Here is a 21,678-nt window from a genome sequence, read left to right as displayed (position 1 = left end):
TTTGACAGAGAAAGCAACTCTTGTTTCCTATGCTAATGATCACACACACACACACACACACACACACACACACACACACACACACACACACACACACACACACACATACTCTCTCTCTCTCTCTCTCTCTTCGCCTCCCTGCGTGCGAATCTAGGCCTCTATGTAGATGTCTCAGTGTGTCACCAGCAGTGATGACAAATCTCTTTGTTTTATGCTAACACACACACACACACACACACACACACACACACACACACACACACACACACACACACACACACACTTTAAACTTTGGTTTAAAGTAATATTATGATGGTTATATACAAGGTTTTACTGTTTTATGACGTTTCTTTCGCTTTTGGAAAATGACAGTTCGTAAACAGGTTTGGTTCACTTCGCCTTAACAGTTAAACAAAATATACAAATTCATTTTCCAGTATTATCTAAACTTTATTGGATAAAATCACTATTGCTCTCTCATCTTTTTAAGTGTCATTTGTGTCTCTTCCTCTCGACTTGGATGCGCCAGGACGCGTGCCAATGTTTGGTGCGTAATGGATACCGATCTGTCATTTCTTCTCCTTCCTCCTCCTCGCCGCTATGATACCGGCTGGGATGTCTCGAGAGTCCAGAGAGAGGAGGAGAGAGAAAGAGTTAGATGACAATAAACCGTTTGAGTCGCCATCTGAGAGGACGATACTCGTGGATGGATGGACAGATAGAGAGGGAGAAAGAGACACAGACGGAGAGAGACAGAGTGAAAGTGAGAGAGAGCTGGTGTCCTTTACGCACATTACGCACAGATCTTTGCCGTGCGTCCTGGCGCATCCAGTAAGCAGAGTTTGCAAGAGGACAGCAGAGGAGTGAATGACTGTTGGTGTGTAACTTTTGAATCTAAATGTCTCATTTGGACTTCAGTTTCATGACTTATTTCCCTGAGTCTCTGCGGCAGAGTGTCTCCACTCCAACTGTTTGGTACTAAATGCTGCGGCGTTGTTACCTGGACCTCCCCGTGGTTTTGGAGCAGGTGTTTATTTCACGGTAACAGTTTGTCTCTCGGTGCATTGGTGACACTTTGGACGGGTTTTATCGTCAAACCGGGCGGACATGTCGGGACAGAAACCGTCCTTGAAGAGCGGTGGCTCTGCTCAGAGCCGCTTCCAGGTGGATGTGGTGACAGAGGCATCATCTGCAGCACCCACACCAACCGCGGCCCCGGCCCCTGCTCCTGCCCCGGCTTCCACCGACGGATCCAAGCACCCTGATGAGTCTAAGGGTCGGTTCAGGGTGGTGGGGTTCTTGGATTCGGGCGCGCTGGGCAGCGCGATGGACATCGGCCTCCCGCCTGATGTGTCCTACGAGCCGGACACGGCGAGGAGCGACTCAGTCAGCCTCCATTCAACGGGCACAGGGCACACGCACATCTCCGACTCCCACTCCAACACCTACTACATGAGGACCTTCGGACACAATACCATAGACGCTGTGCCCAACATCGACTTCTACCGGCAGACTGCTGCGCCCTTCGGGGAGAAGCTTTCCAGACCTTCGCTGTCGGAGCTGCACGATGAACTCGATAAAGTAACGACAATAACCCCTGTTTTCATTAAGTCCATCACTTAACATCTCTAGATTGCACAGCAAAAGCAACTTGTTCCAATGGGACGATTTTGGATAATAGGATCTCACAAGCAAGCAAAAGTGGAACAAGAGTTCTATTTACTTTTTACTTAAAATTAAAGGTCACTCAATTAAAAAGTCTACTTAAGTATTATTATTAGCAAGTGAGTATTATTGGTACGTTCATAAGTAGCATACTTTACTAACATTGATGATAAAAAACATCAGATCAAATCAAAAATCACTTTATCTAATTGTTCCTACAGTGTGATGTTTGATCTTCACTGTGCAGAATGATTATGTGCAGAGTTTGACACTAGAAGGATGTTTTCACATTCATCTGCTGAAAGTTTCTCTGAGCTCATTGAAAGTCTGATTCTAAGGGACAGGGCCTACGAGCATGATTTAAAACATTACAAATAGTTTGGAAGTCCATCTGGGTCCAGTATGAAACTTATACTGTGTGATGTAGAAACTTGAAGCAGCCAGTGCACAGACACTGGGAATGGACTTTACAGTGAAGTAGGAGACATCTTGTGTTCAGCAGGAAAACTTTGAACTTTTGAAAATTGAGATATTCATAGATTCTGGTATGAAATGTCTTTTTTGAAAGATTTTTTTGTGGAAAAAACATGCCAAATACACATTATTGTTACAAGCAGACTATTTGTATGTCTTAATACATGTCTGGTAGGGATCTCTAAAGGGCCAGTGTGTAGGATTTAGAATATGTCACATAAACACATGCAGGAATATTATAGTGAGAGAGCTGTAATATTTTGGACTGTAAATCAAATTAATTCTGCTTATTTTCTCAGTTTTCATTTGGGTTGTATGTTGCCCTAATTTAAAGACCAGAGAAGATTGCACTTAATATGCAGTCATCATTTCCTTCTTGTCCACCTGACAGAAGTCACTTTATCTGAAGAGAAAACATTCCCTTCACTCCCATCTGAGAGACCCTGAGTGGGCTCAGTGACATCACTGGAGGCATGACCGCAAAACACACACACACACACACACACACACACAATGCTGCCTCTCATGACCCTGTAGGCATCCCCTGCCATGCTCCCACTCCTCAGATACAAGGTAGCTGTAACATAGATGTACATTGTACACTGATACAGTATTTTGACAGCAGGACGTTGCATGACGTTTGAGCTCTCGTTGAAATAGCACACAGACATTTTCAGGACATCATATAGTTTAAGAGCTTACATTTTCCTCTTTTCAAGGTGCCAAAATCAACATATAAATGTCACAGACAACTTACTGAGGCCTCGATTCCAGTATAGTATAAATGAAACACGACTGTGTGGTTGGCATGAGGAGCACTAATGTGTTCTTACTTACACATTTTATATGTGCCACAATATTTCTGTGCAGGGAGTCACTATAACCAGTTCTGAAAAAGTTAAGAGTTTTGTCTTCAAACAAATTAATAATCAGGGCTGGTTGAGTTGAAGGAAGATTTCTCTTTATAAAATTATAGATTTTATTTCAGTGTATAACCACCAGAAAATAAGGATCATGTTTTTGTTACCTTAGAATGAGTCGTTTTTATCTACAGATGCCACAGACCGCCTTCATGTTTTTTGTAAGTTACATGGCCACGGTAGTTTCTCCTACACGTTTGGAAGGAGAGGGTGAGGCGAAGGGGTTGTAATCTGCAAATACACCACTATATTAAATTAATGTAAAGTAAATGAATTTATGAAAAGCAACACTTTTTAAAGAGTTGAAAACAGCAAATGCTGATCACAAGTTACCAAAGCAAATGTTCCAATGTAAAATATTTGTGACTTTTGTTTTATTAACTAAATAAAATCAAACAATTTAGAAAACTGATATTGAAACCTGATACAGTCTATTGATTTTCCGTTGATCAACAAATTTACTTTGCGTTTCGGCTCTGGTAAATTTTCTCTGTTACTCACCTGTCCATTTCTTTGTCTTTCACTCTTTTCCATCTTGGCTGTGATTGGTTGTCAGGAGCCGTTTGAGGATGGTCTGGCCAATGGAGAGGAGCCATCAGCAGCTGAGGAGGCGGCTGCGGCCTTGGCGGCAAAGGAGGCGAAAGGAGGAACTATCAAGTTTGGTTGGATCAAAGGAGTCTTGGTTAGTTAAAGTTCATTCCTCTGTGTCTCAATGTGATGTTTGATATGATCTCATCAAATATATTACACATTGTGCGCCTACAACCTGGTACTTATAAGATGCGTTATGTTACAGGTCCGCTGCATGCTGAATATCTGGGGTGTGATGCTCTTCATCCGAATGTCCTGGATTGTCGGACAGGCTGGAATAGGTCGGTACAAATAAATCCAGTTTGACTTTACTTTTAGAGTGTGAGCTCAATCTCCTTGAGGGGGCTTCCTGCCTCCAGAACAACTAATCAGAGAAAAGCTTTTCTCAGTGGATGTATTATTTTTAAAGCAGTACATAGGCTCTATCCTTAAGACTTCTTCATCAACAAATCCCATGTGCAGACCAACAATGAATGTGTCGTACTAACAAGTATTGTGTGTGAATTCAAAGCCTGATATATCTTACTCCTCTGTGCCATAGAGCTCCATTGTTAAAAAAAACTATTAAAAACACATCAGTGAGCCACACTGTCACATTGGGTGACATATTCCTTTATGAACACACATAGTAGTTCGTTTTGACTCACACATGCACCGCCCTGCTGCCCCAAATACTCTCTAGAGCACAAATGTGGATTAATCCGCCAATGAAAATAGTTCCCAACAAATTTCTCTCCTGTTTGAGTAAACGTTTGATAAAAGTGGCCAGCTGTCACCTCATTAAAATCATCTATAACTAAGCTGTTTGTTTTGTTAATTTCATTTGTAATAGGACTGACCATTGCGATCATTCTGATGGCCACCCTGGTCACCACCATCACTGGTCTGTCTACCTCTGCTATAGCAACCAACGGTTTCGTACGAGGAGGTGAGACAGAAACTGTCACAAGTTTTCATTTAGAAAATGTTTTCTGATTAGTGAAAATATTTATTTCCCAGTTTCCCTGAAACAGACAATATTAAGGGTTTGTTTCAACAAAAAAACCCAGAAATTTAAAAGAATTATGACTGGCTGTGAAAGTATTTGCAGTTAACAGCTGACATTAAGAGGTGTCCCTGAGAAAGACACTAAATCCCTAAAGTCAACCAGTACCACATGATGAAACAGTGATTAATACTGATTATGACTGCTGTCCAGGAGGGGCGTACTACCTAATCTCCAGGAGCTTGGGGCCAGAGTTTGGAGGCTCCATCGGCCTCATCTTTGCCTTCGCCAACGCCGTGGCTGTGGCCATGTACGTTGTAGGCTTCGCAGAGACAGTCGTTGAGATGCTTAATGTGAGAAATACTTTGGTATAAGCATTCAAACATCCGTCCGTCTGTCTACCGAGCACTGATTCTGATATGGCTCTTGTTCTTGCTTTGGTTGTTGGCTGCAGGATGTTGACGCTCTGATGACTGATGAGCTAAATGACATCCGTATCGTCGGAACTCTGACTGTCATCCTGCTGCTGGGAATCTCTGTAGCTGGGATGGAGTGGGAAGCCAAGGTAGGACTGTGAATCCACAATATCACAGAAAACAGTGGACACCCAAAATCCTCTGCTGGCATGTCAAAGACTGACACATGATGTTCATAGTAAACTGTTGAGGTCCCGCAGTTGATATTACAGCTGCTAACAGCTGCCATAGTGGTAGGAAGAAAACATGCAAATCTTTTTCCTGAAAAGTATGTAGATGCATCAAAGTCAAACTGAAATCAAATTCACCCCACTTCTTTGGACATATTTGTGGAAAAACAAGGTTCTGGGTGGGTTTTTCTCATGGCATATCCACGATGTAGTTTAAGAGTAAACGTATAGATGAGAAAAGTACAATCTGCATTGCTCTAGAGAAGACAATGTTGATCCACCACTTTGGTCTAGACTGAAATATCTTTACATCTGTTGGATGGATGGTTATGATCATACCTACATTCATGTTCCTCTCAATATGAACTGTAATTACTTTGCTGATCTCTTGACCTTTTATCAAACAACATCATCAGGGCAAATTTTCTATTTGTCCAATACTTTGATTTATGACCAAATACCTGTAAAAATAATGAATTTCCATCAGCCCCAGCTGTACTTTGTGTTCTGCGCTAATTAGCAAATGTTAGCATGCCAACAAGCAAAATAAAGATAAAGGAAAACATTATACCTGTTAATCATCAGCATGTGAGCACTGTCACTGTGAGCATGTTAGCATGCTGGTGTTAGCATTTAGCTCAAAGCACAGCTGTGTCCTGTGAAAAGGTGTAAAGTGTCTCCCCAGATTCAAGCAATCAGCTAATGTTGTTGCTGGTAATGGGGTAATTTGATCTGAGAACATCAAAATATTACGGTGTTTTACCCACCCCTCCATTTCTTTCTTTATCTCTGTCTCTGTGTCCATCAGGCTCAGATTGTCCTCCTGGTGATCCTGCTGGGAGCCATCGCTAACTACTTCATAGGAAGCTTCATGGCAATAGAAAGCAAAGAGCCCAAAGGATTCTTTGGATACCACAGTCAGTCTGCAATCTCTTGGTTTTATCCAAACCAAACTTTTGGTCTATTCTATGATCCAATCCGTCAAATTTGTCCCAGACCTAACATTTGCAGTATTTGTATTTTAATATATTATATATATATATTCTATTTTGGCTCTCTCCTCCTTCAGCTGCCATCCTCTTAGAGAACCTGGGTCCAGACTTCAGAGAGGAGGAGACGTTCTTCTCCGTGTTTGCCATTTTCTTCCCTGCAGCCACTGGGATCCTGGCTGGAGCCAATATCTCCGGAGACCTCACTGTGAGTTTTTACATTGTGCATTTTACATCAAGCGCATGTTAGAGTTTGACACTCAGTGTGATTGATGGTTGACAGAGATTTAGTGTAGCACTAAAAACTTAAAAATTAAAACTATGCTGACATTCAGCAGTTGAAGCTCTGATCTTGCTTCAGTGATTTTTTAAAGAATTAATGGGCTTAATGGAAGAAGGAAAGACGATGTCTCAAAACATTTAACTCACAGGACTGATCAGCTGTTTCCCCTCTGACAGTCTCCTCATCACGTCCATGGCTTTATAATATCTCCATGATCACTGCACAGAGATCCGATGTAACCTTCCTGACATTAATACATGGAGCATCCTTCCATCGAGTTTTCTGGATTGTTTTTCACTGTTTGAGGTTTGACTGGTGCTTTTTTAATTACATCAGCTTGTTGCACCTTCCTCTTCTGTTATTCCAACCGGTGAATTGGTTCCACCTATTGCTTATTTTGAACCAACTCCTAAGAATTTAATAAAGGTGGTGGAAGGAAACAAGCATTGATTGACATTTTATTTTTCAGAATAACTTGAAATTTAAAATACATTTTTGCAATACATTTTGATAGAAACACAGGTGATCACAGAGGTGTAGCAGATTCAAAACTTTGAGCAAACGTATGGTTTGGGCTCTCTGCCACAGTTCTAGACTCATTGGACTCTTGTGGTGTATCCCCAGTGGGGCTGTTTGAGGGCCAGAGGATTAGTCCCGCCTCCCCCTCACCCTAGCGGTGTGTGTGTGTCCCAAGGTTCAGACCAGATTACCCACAGACATGACATCTGTTTTCATTCATACGCAGATGACACACAGCTCTATATCTCTAGTCTTGTAAATTACATGTCAGGAATCAGTGATTACTCAGAAATGCTTGTTTTTTTACCACTTAAAGAATAATGTGAAGGTCACTCCATCTTATGGGTCAACTGAATGGGTCAAAAAAACAAAGTACACATATCACTACTATACTAAAACCTCTTCACTAGCTGCTTGTAAGATATAGAATTGATTTTAATATGATTTTTTCATAATTTTCAAATCACTTCATGGTCTTGCTCCAGACTACAAACTACATCACTGATAGTAGTGATAGTGGTCTACAGTTGAGGTTTCTGTCAGATCACTGCTGACTCTCTAACATTAACCGTTCCTCAGCCCAGGACAAAAGTCTACAGTGATGTTGCTATTGGTTCAATCAGCCCCAGACCCTGGAACAGTCTTCCTGTAGAGCTGAGAATGTGCAACTCACTTACAACTTTTAAAAGAAAACTATATTTAATTTTTATCATTTTTTCTCTCTTTTTAATTTGTCAAATCCTTTCTGTTGTATTTAATGCTCCTATTTCCTGCATCTGTCTTTTTAAGCTGTTTAAGGCTAAAGATGAACAGTAAACCTGAATCTCATCCTGTCGCCATCTTTAGGACCCACAGTCAGCAATCCCTAAAGGTACTCTGCTGGCCATCGTCATCACTGGAGTCACCTACGTGGCTGTTGCCATCTCTGCAGGTAATATTATACACCTGAGTTTTAGGTATCAACTTGTAAGTAACTCTGCCAGTAGCTTCTTTTTTTCCTAGATGTGTAGCTATTTGTAGCTTGTCTTCTAAAATTCTGTTTCATGTAGACCTGGTGTTGACTGCAGCTCTTCATCTGTTGCACTAATTTTGCCATGGAAAACTGAGGCAACACTGTGAGGATGTAACAGTGACAGTGATTCTCAAAAAAGTCTGATCTTAGATACTGTATATCACTAATAATACTTGTTTTCTCTTGCCAAATCAGATTTTTAAATTGTGGATTATTATATTTAGTCTGTTTTATATGTTAATATGTAAATGAGAAAATGTGAGAAATAATGCCCGTGCTTGCATTGTTTTTCTCCTCCTGCAGGCTCTTGCATTGTCAGGGATGCCACTGGTGACCACAACGACACAGTAAGCGACACGGTGAACTGTACCGACGCTGCCTGCACGCTTGGCTATGACTTCTCCATCTGCAAGGAGGGAGGCTGTCAGTACGGCCTGATGAACGACTTCCAGGTAACACTGCAGCCCAAAAAGACACACACTCAGCTCAGGGGTATTTTTTTAGGAAAACCGATTTCATTGATATATAGGAAGATTGTTGATTGCACACTAAATCAAGCAGGGTAGTTCCGTCATACACAGTGTGGACTTTACCAGTTGATTGTTTAGGGGTTTGTCAAATAAGACACACTGGACCAACTTTGATAACTTATTAGTCATTTAAGTCATTTATTAAGTAAAAACATTTAGATTGATTTAGATTGACACTATTGATGTCATGAATATCATACCCATATGGCAGACCAACCATGGCCTTAATGTAAGGGCATGATGGGTAATTTAACTATTTTTCCATGAGTACATGAAAAAAATTGAACTGAAATGATATCAATGATCTTGCCACAACAGTCTCCTCATAACAAGATATTAAAGGTGGGGTCAGCCATTCTAGAGAAAGATAGTTGATTGATGAGTCTCATTCTCAGGTTGTCAAATACCGACGTCAAGTACTGCATTGGCAACCCATTTTTCCAGAATGGCTGACCCCACCTTTAAGACAAAATAACATTTTGAGAAATTATATTTTGTAATGTGAGAATGATGAGCAATCAGGTAAAGCCATTTATTGTATTTATATCACTCAAAGCACTCAAGCTCAGGAATTTGTGTTACATAAAGGCCAGCACACACTGGCAGAGTGTGACGTGCATCAAAACACCCACAGCTATTGTTTTTTATGGAAGCCCACACGTTGGCGACTATGCCATGTACGACACTGTCCTGTTTCCCATCGTTGACACACATCAAAACTCAACAAAAGCAGGAATTTCATTACATTTACCCCTGAATTAACAAATTCAGTCAATTTACCTTGACAACAGATGTGTACAGTTAGTATGTGTTTTGCTTTGGGTGTCCCTTGTACTATGTTACATGGATGGTGTGTTGGCCTTAATACAGCCTATAAGATTGTTTACCTTATATCACTTTTGAATACTAAAGCCACAAACTGTATACAGGTTTGTTTTGAAGCGCTGTTATCTGCGGACACAAGACACTTTAGACATCATCCAGTTTCATTCCTTCAAGTGCAATTTTTCTCATAGCAATTTCCTTGTTTCCTTTCTTTATTTGTGAGTGTTTGTCCCAAAACTATTTATACTTAATGTTTAATAACCTTTTGTTCTTTCATGCAGTATTTGTATATAGTTCAAAAAATGTTTTTTACATCTAATATCAAGGTATATTTGGTTCAGAGCCATACTGATGGAACACCAAGCATTTCTGCTCACTGGGTGTATGTTTATTAAGAGAGAAACAAGAAACTCTGTCAAATTACAGCAAATTACAAATAACACCTTCAAAGTCAGTTGTGGTTGTTTAACACGAGTGTGAATCGTGTCAGACTGCTGGCGTGATCCTGTTTCTCTGCATGCGGTCGTAGATGCCTCAACTGTGTGTGTGTGTGTGTGTGTGTGTGTGTGTGTGTGTGTGTGTGTGTGTGTGTGTGTGTGTGTGTGTGTGGAGACAGAGCTGTTCCCAAACAAAGTGCAGCAGTGATAATAGTGACTGTTGTTTTGAGTCACAAGGTTCTCGCTGGCTGGAGCCAGAGCTGAATGAGAGCATTGAGAACATCCACCTACACACACACACACACACACACACAGTACACACACACGTACACACACACACACACACACACACACACACACACACACACACACACACACACACACACACACACACACACACACACACACACACACTCATTGACACTGATATCGCTGACATGATACACAATTTCATCCATTGCTACAGTCAGAAACAATTGTTCTTGTTTTATTACAGTTTATTTTACTTTCTGTTCAGTAAAATTTGTCAAAGAGAAAAGCAGATGTTGTCTCAGTATTGAAGGTGTTTGAGAGTTCAGTAAGTAGTAAAAATATTTGGTTATAAGATGATTTTCCTGAACAAACAAGGATTAATGAATTAAAAAAAGAAAATACAGTGTCTTATAGTAGACTATATAGCACTGGGTTAGCTTCTCACTCCAAATACCCTCTCTACATAGGGTTGCTTATAATGCTGCTATATGTGTTTCAGCTCAGTGGGTTGAGTAAAGCCTGCTTCAGACCACACAACTTTCAAAATCTAAGAATTGCTGTTGCCTTTAGAGAAAGGCTGCGACTGATTGTGATACTTAACAAAAACACACACGTCCCTATGAGGCAGACTGTGACGCATTCTGTCCCAGACACTAAACTAATCCTCAGAAAGAATTGGAAAACAATAGTATAAACTGCACACAGTATCTGATTGTACCAGCAAACACGGGGTGGAGAGCTGTAGGTTGTATTTTGGTGAACTCGAACTTGACACTGTGGTTTATGTGTGCATATGGCTGAGCTGCTGGTCACACAGATCGTACATCAACATCGTCGCCATGTTGGACTGAATGGGCCAAAACGCTGTGTCTACATATATATATATGCCTATTGCTGGACCTACAGCTATGCATTTGCAAAGGATTAGGGGAATCTGAACCGCTCACACCCACACACGCAACCAAAATCCCATAACCTCCTACATGGAAAAATGACTTCACAACTCTACCTCATAAACAAGCTACTTGAGTCTTGTTACTAACCTTAAATGGATTGTGTGAACCTAAAGGTGTGTATGTGTGTGTTGTCCAGGTGATGAGTCTGGTGTCGGGCTTCGGTCCTCTGATCTCTGCCGGGATTTTTTCAGCCACTTTGTCCTCGGCTCTGGCCTCGCTGGTCAGTGCGCCCAAGGTCTTCCAGGTCAGAAATACAAATGTCATTTTATTTGATCTTATTTATTACTAGATAACCAACATTTACACAGACACAATTAGAATATTTGACAATAATCAGGAGTAATGAATGTGTATTAATGTGAATGGTAAAACAAAACAATGACTAAAAAGAAATACAAAAAACCCTGAACTCAAGTTCTACTTACTAGCTTTTTTCATAGCTTTGAATTGCTCGCTCGTCACAGAGATGGCTTCGGTTGTTATAACTGATGAAGTGAACCATATGTCAACCATAATGTGGTTGTAAGTGCAGGAAGAAGCTAGTAAGTGGACCTTGATATAAGATTTCTTCTTTTTTTTTGTCAAATGTAAATTTCCAAGATCAAGGATTTGATTTACTCTCACTTCATTCAAAATGTGTATCATGTAGAATCAGCTTTAGAAGTACATAGGCCTGTATTGTCATGCCGAGCCAGATCCATGCAGGCCTGAACCCGATCCAACAGATTTTTTGTATTTTTTTGTATTGTAATTTAATGTAATTTTAATGTCAGATCTCTCTCTGCAAACAGCTTCATAAACGAAATGAACAAATGAATAAAAGTTGCTGTGATTCTAGGCTCTGTGTAAGGACAACATCTACCCAGGGCTGGGTGTGTTTGCAAAGGGTTATGGGAAGAACAACGAGCCTCTCCGGGGTTACGTCCTGACCTTCTGCATCGGCCTTGCCTTCATCCTCATCGGTAGGCTGCTGTGTGTTGCTGCTCCATCACAAACACAAACTTTCTTTTTTACTCTGATACAACTGAATAACATATTGCATAAGCATTTGGTCTTGAATGTTGAACCTCTCTGTTGTTGTTTGCCAGCGGAGTTGAACATTATTGCTCCCATCATCTCCAACTTCTTCCTGGCCTCGTACGCTCTCATTAACTTCTCTGTCTTCCACGCCTCCCTGGCCAACTCTCCGGGTAAATACTGACAAACTGAACTCTACAGCGTCACACTAGTCTAAATGTACGGTGGGACTTGCCTTGAGTTGAGTTCTTGAGATGTTAGAGTTGACTTTGCCTTTTAAGAACCAGTGTGTAGGATTTAGTGGCATCTAGCATTGAAGTGGTGTATTGTAACCAACTAAATACCGCTCACCTTCCAAGCATGTAGGTTAAACTACAGTGGCTGCGGAACTCACAAAAAAGGGTCTGGTTTGTCCGTTCTGGGCTACTGTAGAACAATGACATTTCAACATGGCAGCCTAGAAGAGGAGTCACTCCCTCTGTAGATAAAAACAGCTCAATCTAGGTAATGAAAACACAACAATTCTTGTTTTCAGGTGATTATAGACTAATGAAAACATACCTATGAAGACTATATTCCATTTCTTCTAATAAATCATCCTAAATGTTACACACTGGACCTTTAAAAAATGTAAAAATGAAGATTAAAAATGTATTTTCTTTGTGGCACTGTACGGTTGCTGATTACTTAAAGATAACATGATGCCTGTTGTCTTGCCTTCAGAGAATGACAACAACTGCACGAGTCTTTTTTTAAAGTTTTATTAAATGAGTATGAGTAAAGTATTGATTTCTTACTTGTCAGCTTATTTGTACGGCTAGTTTGAACAGGCTTGCAAGGCTAACTAGACATTGTGTTTAATTTAATCAGTGAAATTATTTCTGCCTCCATTTATGCTTTGGGAAACATTTGCAAAACTAAAACTCTGATTATCCTCATTCATTTTGTCGAGTTTACAAAATGTTATCTGACACTGCACGGTCATGTGAGCGTGGCTCCTTTTGTTTCATTCTCGTCTCTCATCACAGGGTGGCGCCCCAGCTTCAAGTACTACAACATGTGGGTGTCTCTTGCTGGGGCGATCCTGTGCTGTGTGGTAATGTTTGTCATCAACTGGTGGGCAGCTCTGGTCACTCTGCTCATCGTCCTCGCTCTCTACATCTACGTCAGCTACAAGAAACCAGGTGAGAACATAATAATCTCACATTTTATCTTTTTAATAAAACGGATCACCTACCAACCACGAGAGAGGTCACACTGTATTGAAGTCAATAGGAAAAGCTCCTCACTAATCTGTGCAAAGACAACAATTTGCACAAGAATTTAGGGGATTTAAGGGACATCTATCCCTGTGGTTTCCAACCTTTTTGGCTTGTGACCTTTTTAATAGGGATCCAATATCAGCGCTCTCCTTATCCCATAATTCAAATCTGTGGAACTTGTTGGAATCATGTTTATGTAAGGTAACATCAGGTCAAATATAGTTTTTTCTACATTTTTAAAATGACATTGACATTGGCAGATACCTGATCCTCTTAATAAGGTCAGCTCAAACCTACTCTACTCTGGCCTGCTATACTGTTCTCTGCTTTTTTTTATTCTACTTAACATCATCATCATCTCATTCCACTTATATTTACTAATCTACTCTGCTCTAACTGCTGTGTGTGCTGTTTCCTGTAGATGTGAACTGGGGTTCGTCCACTCAGGCTCTGATCTACAACCAGGCTCTCACTCACTGTCTGAACCTCACTGGAGTCGAGGACCACATTAAAAACTTCAGGTCAGCTTGAGGATCAGACTTAGGCTTTGATTCTGGGTTTCATACAAACTCAGACTGCTCATGTTAAAATCTGTATCCATTGATGTTGTTTAATGGGACTTAAAACGTAAAAGCTTCCAGTGGAAAACTTGTAGTAACTATTAGGGAAATAATATTGTAGAAAAAGGTAAAAGGACCTCATACATCAGAATACATCAGATTTTGTATGCAAATATAGCAGCCAGCTTCCTCAGTAAACCATAGCTTTTCCAGGTTATGGGTCACCATTTGTCGTTTGTACAAATATACAAAATGTGAAAAACAAAGCTGAAAGTCATTTTAAAACTCCTTGAGTTTGATGTTTAAAGAAGTGTCTGAGCGATTGAATTCCATGTTTGCAGGCCGCAGTGTTTGGTGCTGGCTGGATATCCAAACTCTCGCCCAGCTCTGCTTCAGCTGGTTCATTCTTTCACCAAGAACGTCGGCCTCATGGTTTGCGGTCACATCAGGACTGTACGTACAGATGAAATGAAACCCACTGGAGCTTGATAGAAATCGTGTCCTTTGTTTTCTCCTGGCATCAGCTGTGTCTCTCTTCTGTTCAGGTGTCCCGTCGGCCAAACTTTAAGGAGTTGGGCCAGGATCGAGCCCGCTGTCAGCGCTGGCTGAATAAAAAACGCATCAAGGCCTTTTACACTACTGTTTTCTCTGAAAACCTGAGGCACGGGACGCAGTTCCTCCTGCAGGTATGGACACATGGCCGAACTCCGGCATTGTGCGGTCAGGTCTATTACGTGAAGATTTTTAAAGTGATCACAGTGCAGGAGTGATAGTGGGTTCTCATGCTATGTTCTTGATTTCATTATTGGTGAATCCATGAACCAAATTATTCAAAACTTTTTATTTTTTAACTTATTTGATCTATTAATTTCTGACCTATTTAGTTTCTGAATGTTAATACTTTCTCATACACAGACACCTAATTTCTATTACAATCTAACTCTCTGTGTCAGAATTATCTTATTTTCCTCTGTGCATCTTGGTTGTTTAAAGGACCAGTGTGTAACATTAAGGAGGATCTATTGGTGGAAATGGAATATTATATTTATAGGTATGTTTTTATTAGAGTATAATCACCTGAATATAGGAATAATTGTGTTTTCATTCCCAGAACAGACAAACCAACTAGATAGGACCGTTCATGTTTTTCACAAGTTTGTAGCCACTGTAAGTTCTCCTATGCGCTTGGAAAGCAAGCAGTAATTAGTTAGTTGTAATCTGCAACTACATTGCTAAATGCCACTGAATCCTACACACTGGGACTTTACTCAGTTCATACCATGTTGTCGATTATATTTTGATTGTGTGATTTTTCTTACTTATGTTTCTTTATTGGTGGGTAATATAATTGGTTGTATTTTATACCAAACCTCCCTCATTAAAGTCACAATTAATATTGCCACAGATGCATTGTCACACTCTCTGTTCTCTGCTCTCCAGGCTGTCGGTTTGGGTCGTCTGAAGCCCAACACATTGGTCATGGGTTACAAGAACAACTGGAGTGATGGAGACATGAGAGATGTGGAGATTTACATCAACACTATACAGTAAGGACTGACGTGTCTTTTAAAAAGAGCTGCTAACCTTTTACAGTGGTACTATTTTTTATGTTTTTCATTTGGGAAACACATTTACCTACATTTGGATTCCAGTGGTGGCTTATTTCCAACTCAGGTGATCAAACAATTCAAATAACTAGCCTTTCAATCTGTTTTAGTAGTTGCTTTTTTATTCTCTGTCTTTATAAAACAAAAATCGCCCCAAAAAATAATTAAAATGTCTATATATTGGTGTTTATCAAAGTGCTAAAAGTTGACGTTTATGTTGTTATAATTTGTGATCATTTTACACTGTGTTATGTATATACATTATATCTATGAAGCAGATTTCTTGTGCAGGACAGTGAAGTTCAGAGCTGAATTATCTGTTCTTTATTCCAGCGACGCCTTTGACCTGCAGTTTGGAGTGGCGATCCTCCGACTGCAGGAGGGACTGGATATCTCTCACATCCCGGGACAGGGTACACTACATCCATCTTTTTTTGAATATCTTTCCCTCTGCCCACTGCATGGACTGTATCCATCTCCCCTTTGTTTGTTCCTGTAGACGAGCTGCTGTCGTCCCACGAGAAGCCACCAGTTGGCAGTAAGGAGGTGGTGGTTTCTGTCACCATGGCTAAAGACTCAGACTCTGACTCCTGTCCTTCAAAAACCACCAGCAACCAGAGCAGCCCGCTCATCATGAGAGGTAAAGGAGGACGAAGGAGGTTTAGTGATGGTGGCACAGATCGACGTGAACAATCGTCTTCTTCTCAGCCTTCACACCATGAATTACTTTTCCTGCTCTCTCCCTCTCTTTATCTCTGCCAGAGCCTGGCTTAGCAGTCAGACTAGAAACAGGGGCAAACTGCCCGCCAAGCTCCATTAAATTTACTGTAAATCAGGCAGCCTTGGAGGTGTTAGACTTTTAGAGTTTCTCTTTGATTGATCTCAGTTCTGGACAGGCAGACAGACATCCATCTTCTTACCTGACAGTGAACAAGAGGTTTCACAGTGTCAAAGTGTTTCTTTAACTTCACCTTGTGTCATATAATGTTATGTGATGCTATCTGCTACAGAGACCAAGTCTCCTCTGAGTCTGACGGACCAGCGTTTGCTGGAGAGCAGCCAGCAGTTTAAGAAGAAACAGGGCAAAGGAACCATAGACGTCTGGTGGTTGTTTGATGATGGAGGTCAGTTTTTTTTTATGTCTGATACAACAAAGAAAACTCACTACACACCGACTTAAAACTTACAGCTTCATCAGGCTGAAGCATACGTGACACATGTTTACAGTTGGTTAAGTTTGCTCATCAATTAAAAAATAATAGAACTTTTTAATAACTTTAATAATAATAGATAATAGCAGCCAGCTATCCATTTATCACGTCCAGTAACAACCGCAAACTAAATGCACTTTTTTTTTTGTGATTGGTAATAATGTTTGCCACAGAGAATGCATCTCTTCTGAAGTCAAATGAAAATATAGGAAAACTTGAGCTGCAACTTCAACAACAAAATTATGCTAATTTCTGTGAGATCTATAATGAATTAGATCAGTTTTATTTTTTGTGTATCTTAAGTCACATGACAGGCTTTTCAGTTTCTGCCACTAGAGGGTTTCTCTCATCCAAACAATAACAAAGTTTGATGACGTTGTGAAGTAGTAGCGGGGGATTCATGGGAGTTGTTGACTTTACCGCCATTGCCGTCATTGCAGTTAGCTTCTCTTGGTTAGGATTTGTTCAGCATTCAGCATTCAGGGTAACACAGGATAAAAAGTAAATTTATGATAGCTTTTGGCAGACAACAATGCTGATACATGTACAAAGGTGATATGACACCATCGACAGGCGACTGGTGAAATGCACCGGAATAATTTTACTGATTTCTTTGGGTTTTAACATATATCATTTATATTACATAGACCTAGTGTTTATAGACATTTTCATGTGGGAATGTTACATATTATATCTTTAAGTAGTTATATTCTTGGATATGGATATTAAATAATAAAATACTATAAAGTACATCCCCACAGAAGTAACTAACTCTAAACACTTATCAGCAAAGTGTGTGTTTGTTTTTGCAGGTCTGACTCTGCTGATTCCTTTCCTGCTGACTAACAGGAGCAAGTGGGGCGACTGCAGGATCCGCGTCTTCATCGGCGGGAAGATCAACCGCATCGACCACGACCGCCGAGCGTGAGTCATATGAACTATGATCTTAACAACTCTACAAAATCTTCACTGCTGTTTTTCATCCTAACTAACCTGCATATATACAGTGCTCTCCACACACTGTATGTTCATTATGGTCTGTGTGTCCCATCAGGATGGCCACGCTGCTCAGCAGGTTTAGGATCGACTTCTCTGACATCCACGTCCTCGGAGACATCAACACCAAGCCCAAGAAACACAAGTACGACCTCTGATGGAGTCTCTCTCAGCTCCTTTAGTTCACTGAAATGTATCGTTTTTTGTTTAGTGAGTCGACAACGTAAAATAAGATAACAAATGATGAGGATATTTACAGCAGCGCCGGTAACTAGAGATTCTGGTTGACAAAACACCGTCACAGACTGGATTGTTAAAGTTTCTCCAGCTTCACTGATGAATGATGGGCAACATAATCCATTGAATCTACCACAAGGTTTCGTCAACGTTGGACCTTTTCAAATCGTACACATGGCGGCTTTAAGACATATTCAAATGGCTTTAAAATGTTTAAAATGTTACAAAAAGCTGTAAATGAGAGCTGATAAAGGATGGAGCTGCTACAGCTGAGTGGTCAAAACTCATACCATTGCTGTAATACAGTGATGCCTCTGTGTGGTTTTGCAGTAAACTGACTTTTAAGGAGCTGATCGAGCCGTACAGGCTGAAGGAAGACGACATGGAGCAGGAAGCTGCAGAGAGGCTGAAGGCCCAGGAACCCTGGAGGATCACTGACAACGAACTGGAGCTCTACAAGGCCAAGGTCCACCCACACACTGCACACATATCAACACTGACCAATCCCACTGTTCGAGCTGTTTAACAAGGGAGAGTTAATGTCAACATGATGTGTGTGACTTTCAGACCAACCGTCAGATCAGACTGAACGAGCTGCTGAAGGAACACTCCAGCACGGCAAAACTCATCGTCATGTAAGAGCTACAGTTTGTCAGATTTCACCTTCATACCATTATGAAGACTATCATTAAATAGTTTATCATCATTATGTTTTGCTTTAGTTACTATATAACTCGAGTTGAGGATGCATGTTCACATGACACCAGTGGTGGAAAGCACTCAGTATTAAGGTCTTTTACTTTTACTTAACACTGTTAAAGTACTCTGTTACAAGTAAAAGTCACGCATTGAAAATGTTACTAAAAGTATGTAAGTATAATGAGGAAACTGTGCCTAAAGTACAAGTACTCAATGCAGGACAATGTCCCCTGTGACTGTTATACTATTATATGTGATATTAATAGATTATTATTACTCGTGCATTAATGTAAAATCAGGATTTCACTGTTGTAATTAGTTAAGCTCATTCTGAATTATTTTGTATCGGACTGCAACTAATTATTTTTTCCATTATGGATCAATCTGCTGATTATTTTCTCCATTAATCGACTGATTCTGATTCTACAGAAACAGTGACTGTTTCAATGTGTCTGTTTTATCCAACCATCCAAATCTCAAAATTATTACATACAATTATTAAAATAATTAAAAGGAAAAGCAGCAAATCCTATTCCCTCATTTGTGAAGCATGTGAAGTATGACACAGTATACTGGTTTGAATGTGAGTACTCCTGGTAGCATAAATAATAATAATAATGAATAGTTTGTAAATTGTGTATTTTCTGTAAGAATGTTCATTCCCTCCTCAGTATGCATATAAATCTATCTCTCTCTGTGTCGGTAGGAGTTTGCCTTTGGCCAGGAAGGGCACAGTGTCGAGTGCCCTCTACATGTGCTGGATGGAAACTCTGTCCAAAGACCTCCCACCTCTGCTGCTGGTCCGAGGAAACCACCAGAGCGTCCTCACCTTCTATTCCTAACACACACACCCACACACCCACACACATATACACACAAATGTACAGCGTCCACACACAAATACATGCTGTGTGTTGGTCTTCATGTATATTTATTACAGTAACACCGCCTACAGCTGCACAAGAACAGAAATAGTATAATGAGTAAAGTTTTGAGTCACAGATCTGAAACTCTCCTGCTGTGAAAAGAAAAGGTCTAATTTTGTGTTTCCATTTAACCTAATTTTAGTAAATTTCTGTCAAACCTCATTAACACATTAATTAACCCAATCAACATATAAAATGCTGTTTCTTTTACCTTCATCAATAACAGGTTGTATATTCTGTGGCTTCAGTGTGTTTTTATGTGAATGAGAGTAACTACAGTAAATATTAACTTATTCTGTTTATTTATAATTATAAAATCATGATTTCAGAATGTTTGTTGGTATTCAGGTGACCTGTGATTATGGAGTAGTATTTTTTTTTCACTTGGTATCAAGACATTGTATCTCTGGTAACATTATTTTGTACATTATTTTATTAAAATATTAACTAAACCATGTGTTTCTCTCAATTCTGTTTCTGGCTGGGTTTTTAGAACATTTGTGGGTGAAATAAGACATGAAATAAGCTTCATGCAGTGATAGAATGTACATGTACTTCACTTTCAAAACAAAGTTATAAAGTGCTTAACAGTAAAAACAATAAAAGTTAATAATATCCAATCATACAAAAAAGATGAAATAATTCATATAATTACAACAAATACAATCTGTTAAGAAAAAGCAATAAGATAAAAGAAGAAGAAATTTAAAAGAGAATACTGAGATTATTACTGTTTATAATCCAATTAAATAATATATATCTTATTCTAAAATTTGGGTACTTCAAGTACATTATGCTGTGAACTAAATTTACATGCAGGACAGAGTATTTATGCATTATTGCTCTGGGTTTTTTTTTTTTTGGTTTTTAAAAATAAAAATATAAAAATAATTTTTTTTTTAAATTTTTTTTTTTTAAAAAAAAAATTTTTTTTTTTTAAATTTTTATTTTTTTTTTTTTTTTATTTAAAAAAATTTTATTTTTTTTTTATTTTTTTTTTTTTTTTTTTTTTTTTTAAAATTAAAAATATAAATTTAGTAAAATTTTTTTTTTTTTTTGTTTTTTTTTTTTTATTTTTGTGTTTTTTTTTTTTTTTTTTTTTGGAAGGTGGGTTAAAATAGGGGGTTTGGTTTTGTTGATGTGGGTTTTTTTTCTTTTTTTTTTTTTTTATTTTGTTTTTTTTTTTTTTTTTTTTTTTTTTTTTTTTTTTTTATTTTTTTGGTTGGGGAGATTTTTTTTTTTTTTTTTTTTTTATAAATATTTTTTTTTATTTTTTATTTTTTTTTTAATTTTTTTTATTTTTTTTTTTTTTTTTTTTTATTAAAATAAAAAATTATTTTTTTTTAATTTTTTTTTTTTTCACGAAGGGGGGGAAATTCAAAAATAAAAGCTTTTTTTTTTTTCCTATAGATTTTTTTTTTTTTTTTTTTGGGGGTTTGTAAAAAATATTTTTCTGTGTTTCCTGGCTACTGATGGTATATTTGACTTTACACATAAGAGACTACAAACATACTTAATATCGACTACTTCTTTTGTACCTTTTTTTTTTTTTTTTTTTATTATTTTTTTTTTTTTTTTTTAAATTTATTTTTATTTTAATTTTTTACCAATTTGGAGAAATAAAAAAAAAAAACCCTTATTTATACTTCCAGATTCCATATTTTTTTATATTTTTGAGCTAAAAAAATTTTATTTTTTCTTGGTTTGGGTGAAGTATTTTTATTATACTTCAATAATGCTGCAGTAATCATGACAACATTTCACACAAATGTTTAATAACATCTTGATAATTAAACACTTGACTCATATAATCATACAGCACTCTAATTTGCTGTATTTTCAGAAAAATGCAAGCCAGTCTACATTGTTCTTAATTTGCAACCTGTGTCCATTTGTAGGTAAAAGGGAAAAATAATTAGTTTTAACTTCAAAACACCATTGTACCTACTGTCTCTTCCTCACATATTATTTTTTATATTATTCAGTGTGACAGCTGTTGCAGGTGGTTCCACATACAGTTTACATTTTTACAGTAGCTCAAATATAAGAAAATATGGAATCTGGAAGTATAAATATGGG

The 21,678-nt window shown here is 38.7% G+C and overlaps 1 protein-coding gene across 1 annotated transcript; it reads left to right on the top strand.

Moving 5' to 3' along the window:
* The first annotated feature begins 614 nt into the window (after nt 1–614).
* LOC127376419 (solute carrier family 12 member 2-like) lies at nt 615–20,051 on the top strand. Its single transcript, XM_051423317.1, has 26 exons — nt 615–1,581; nt 3,616–3,741; nt 3,856–3,931; nt 4,483–4,578; nt 4,849–4,988; nt 5,090–5,200; nt 6,090–6,198; nt 6,351–6,478; nt 7,919–8,003; nt 8,388–8,536; nt 11,221–11,328; nt 11,923–12,046; nt 12,173–12,274; nt 13,130–13,285; nt 13,785–13,884; nt 14,265–14,376; nt 14,469–14,609; nt 15,364–15,470; nt 15,864–15,943; nt 16,030–16,170; nt 16,541–16,654; nt 17,554–17,665; nt 17,796–17,882; nt 18,305–18,440; nt 18,542–18,609; nt 19,380–20,051. The coding sequence occupies exons 1-26, from the start codon at nt 1,108–1,110 to the stop codon at nt 19,513–19,515; spliced, it is 3,318 nt and encodes a 1,105-aa protein (XP_051279277.1). The 5' UTR covers nt 615–1,107; the 3' UTR covers nt 19,516–20,051.
* The last annotated feature ends 1,627 nt before the right edge of the window (nt 20,052–21,678 follow it).

Source organism: Dicentrarchus labrax, unplaced genomic scaffold (assembly GCF_905237075.1).
Source record: "Dicentrarchus labrax unplaced genomic scaffold, dlabrax2021, whole genome shotgun sequence".
Lineage (NCBI taxonomy): Eukaryota > Metazoa > Chordata > Actinopteri > Moronidae > Dicentrarchus > Dicentrarchus labrax.
This window is presented reverse-complemented; position numbering and strand designations above follow the sequence as displayed.

Excerpts from the sequence above, each read along its gene's own strand:
- LOC127376419 (XM_051423317.1), top strand. The coding sequence starts at position 1,108 with ATGTCGGGACAGAAACCGTCCTTGAAGAGCGGTGGCTCTGCTCAGAGC. Across the intron at positions 4,989-5,089 it reads CAGTCGTTGAGATGCTTAAT|GATGTTGACGCTCTGATGAC; the intron begins GTGAGAAATACT and ends TGTTGGCTGCAG. Across the intron at positions 13,885-14,264 it reads GACCACATTAAAAACTTCAG|GCCGCAGTGTTTGGTGCTGG; the intron begins GTCAGCTTGAGG and ends CCATGTTTGCAG.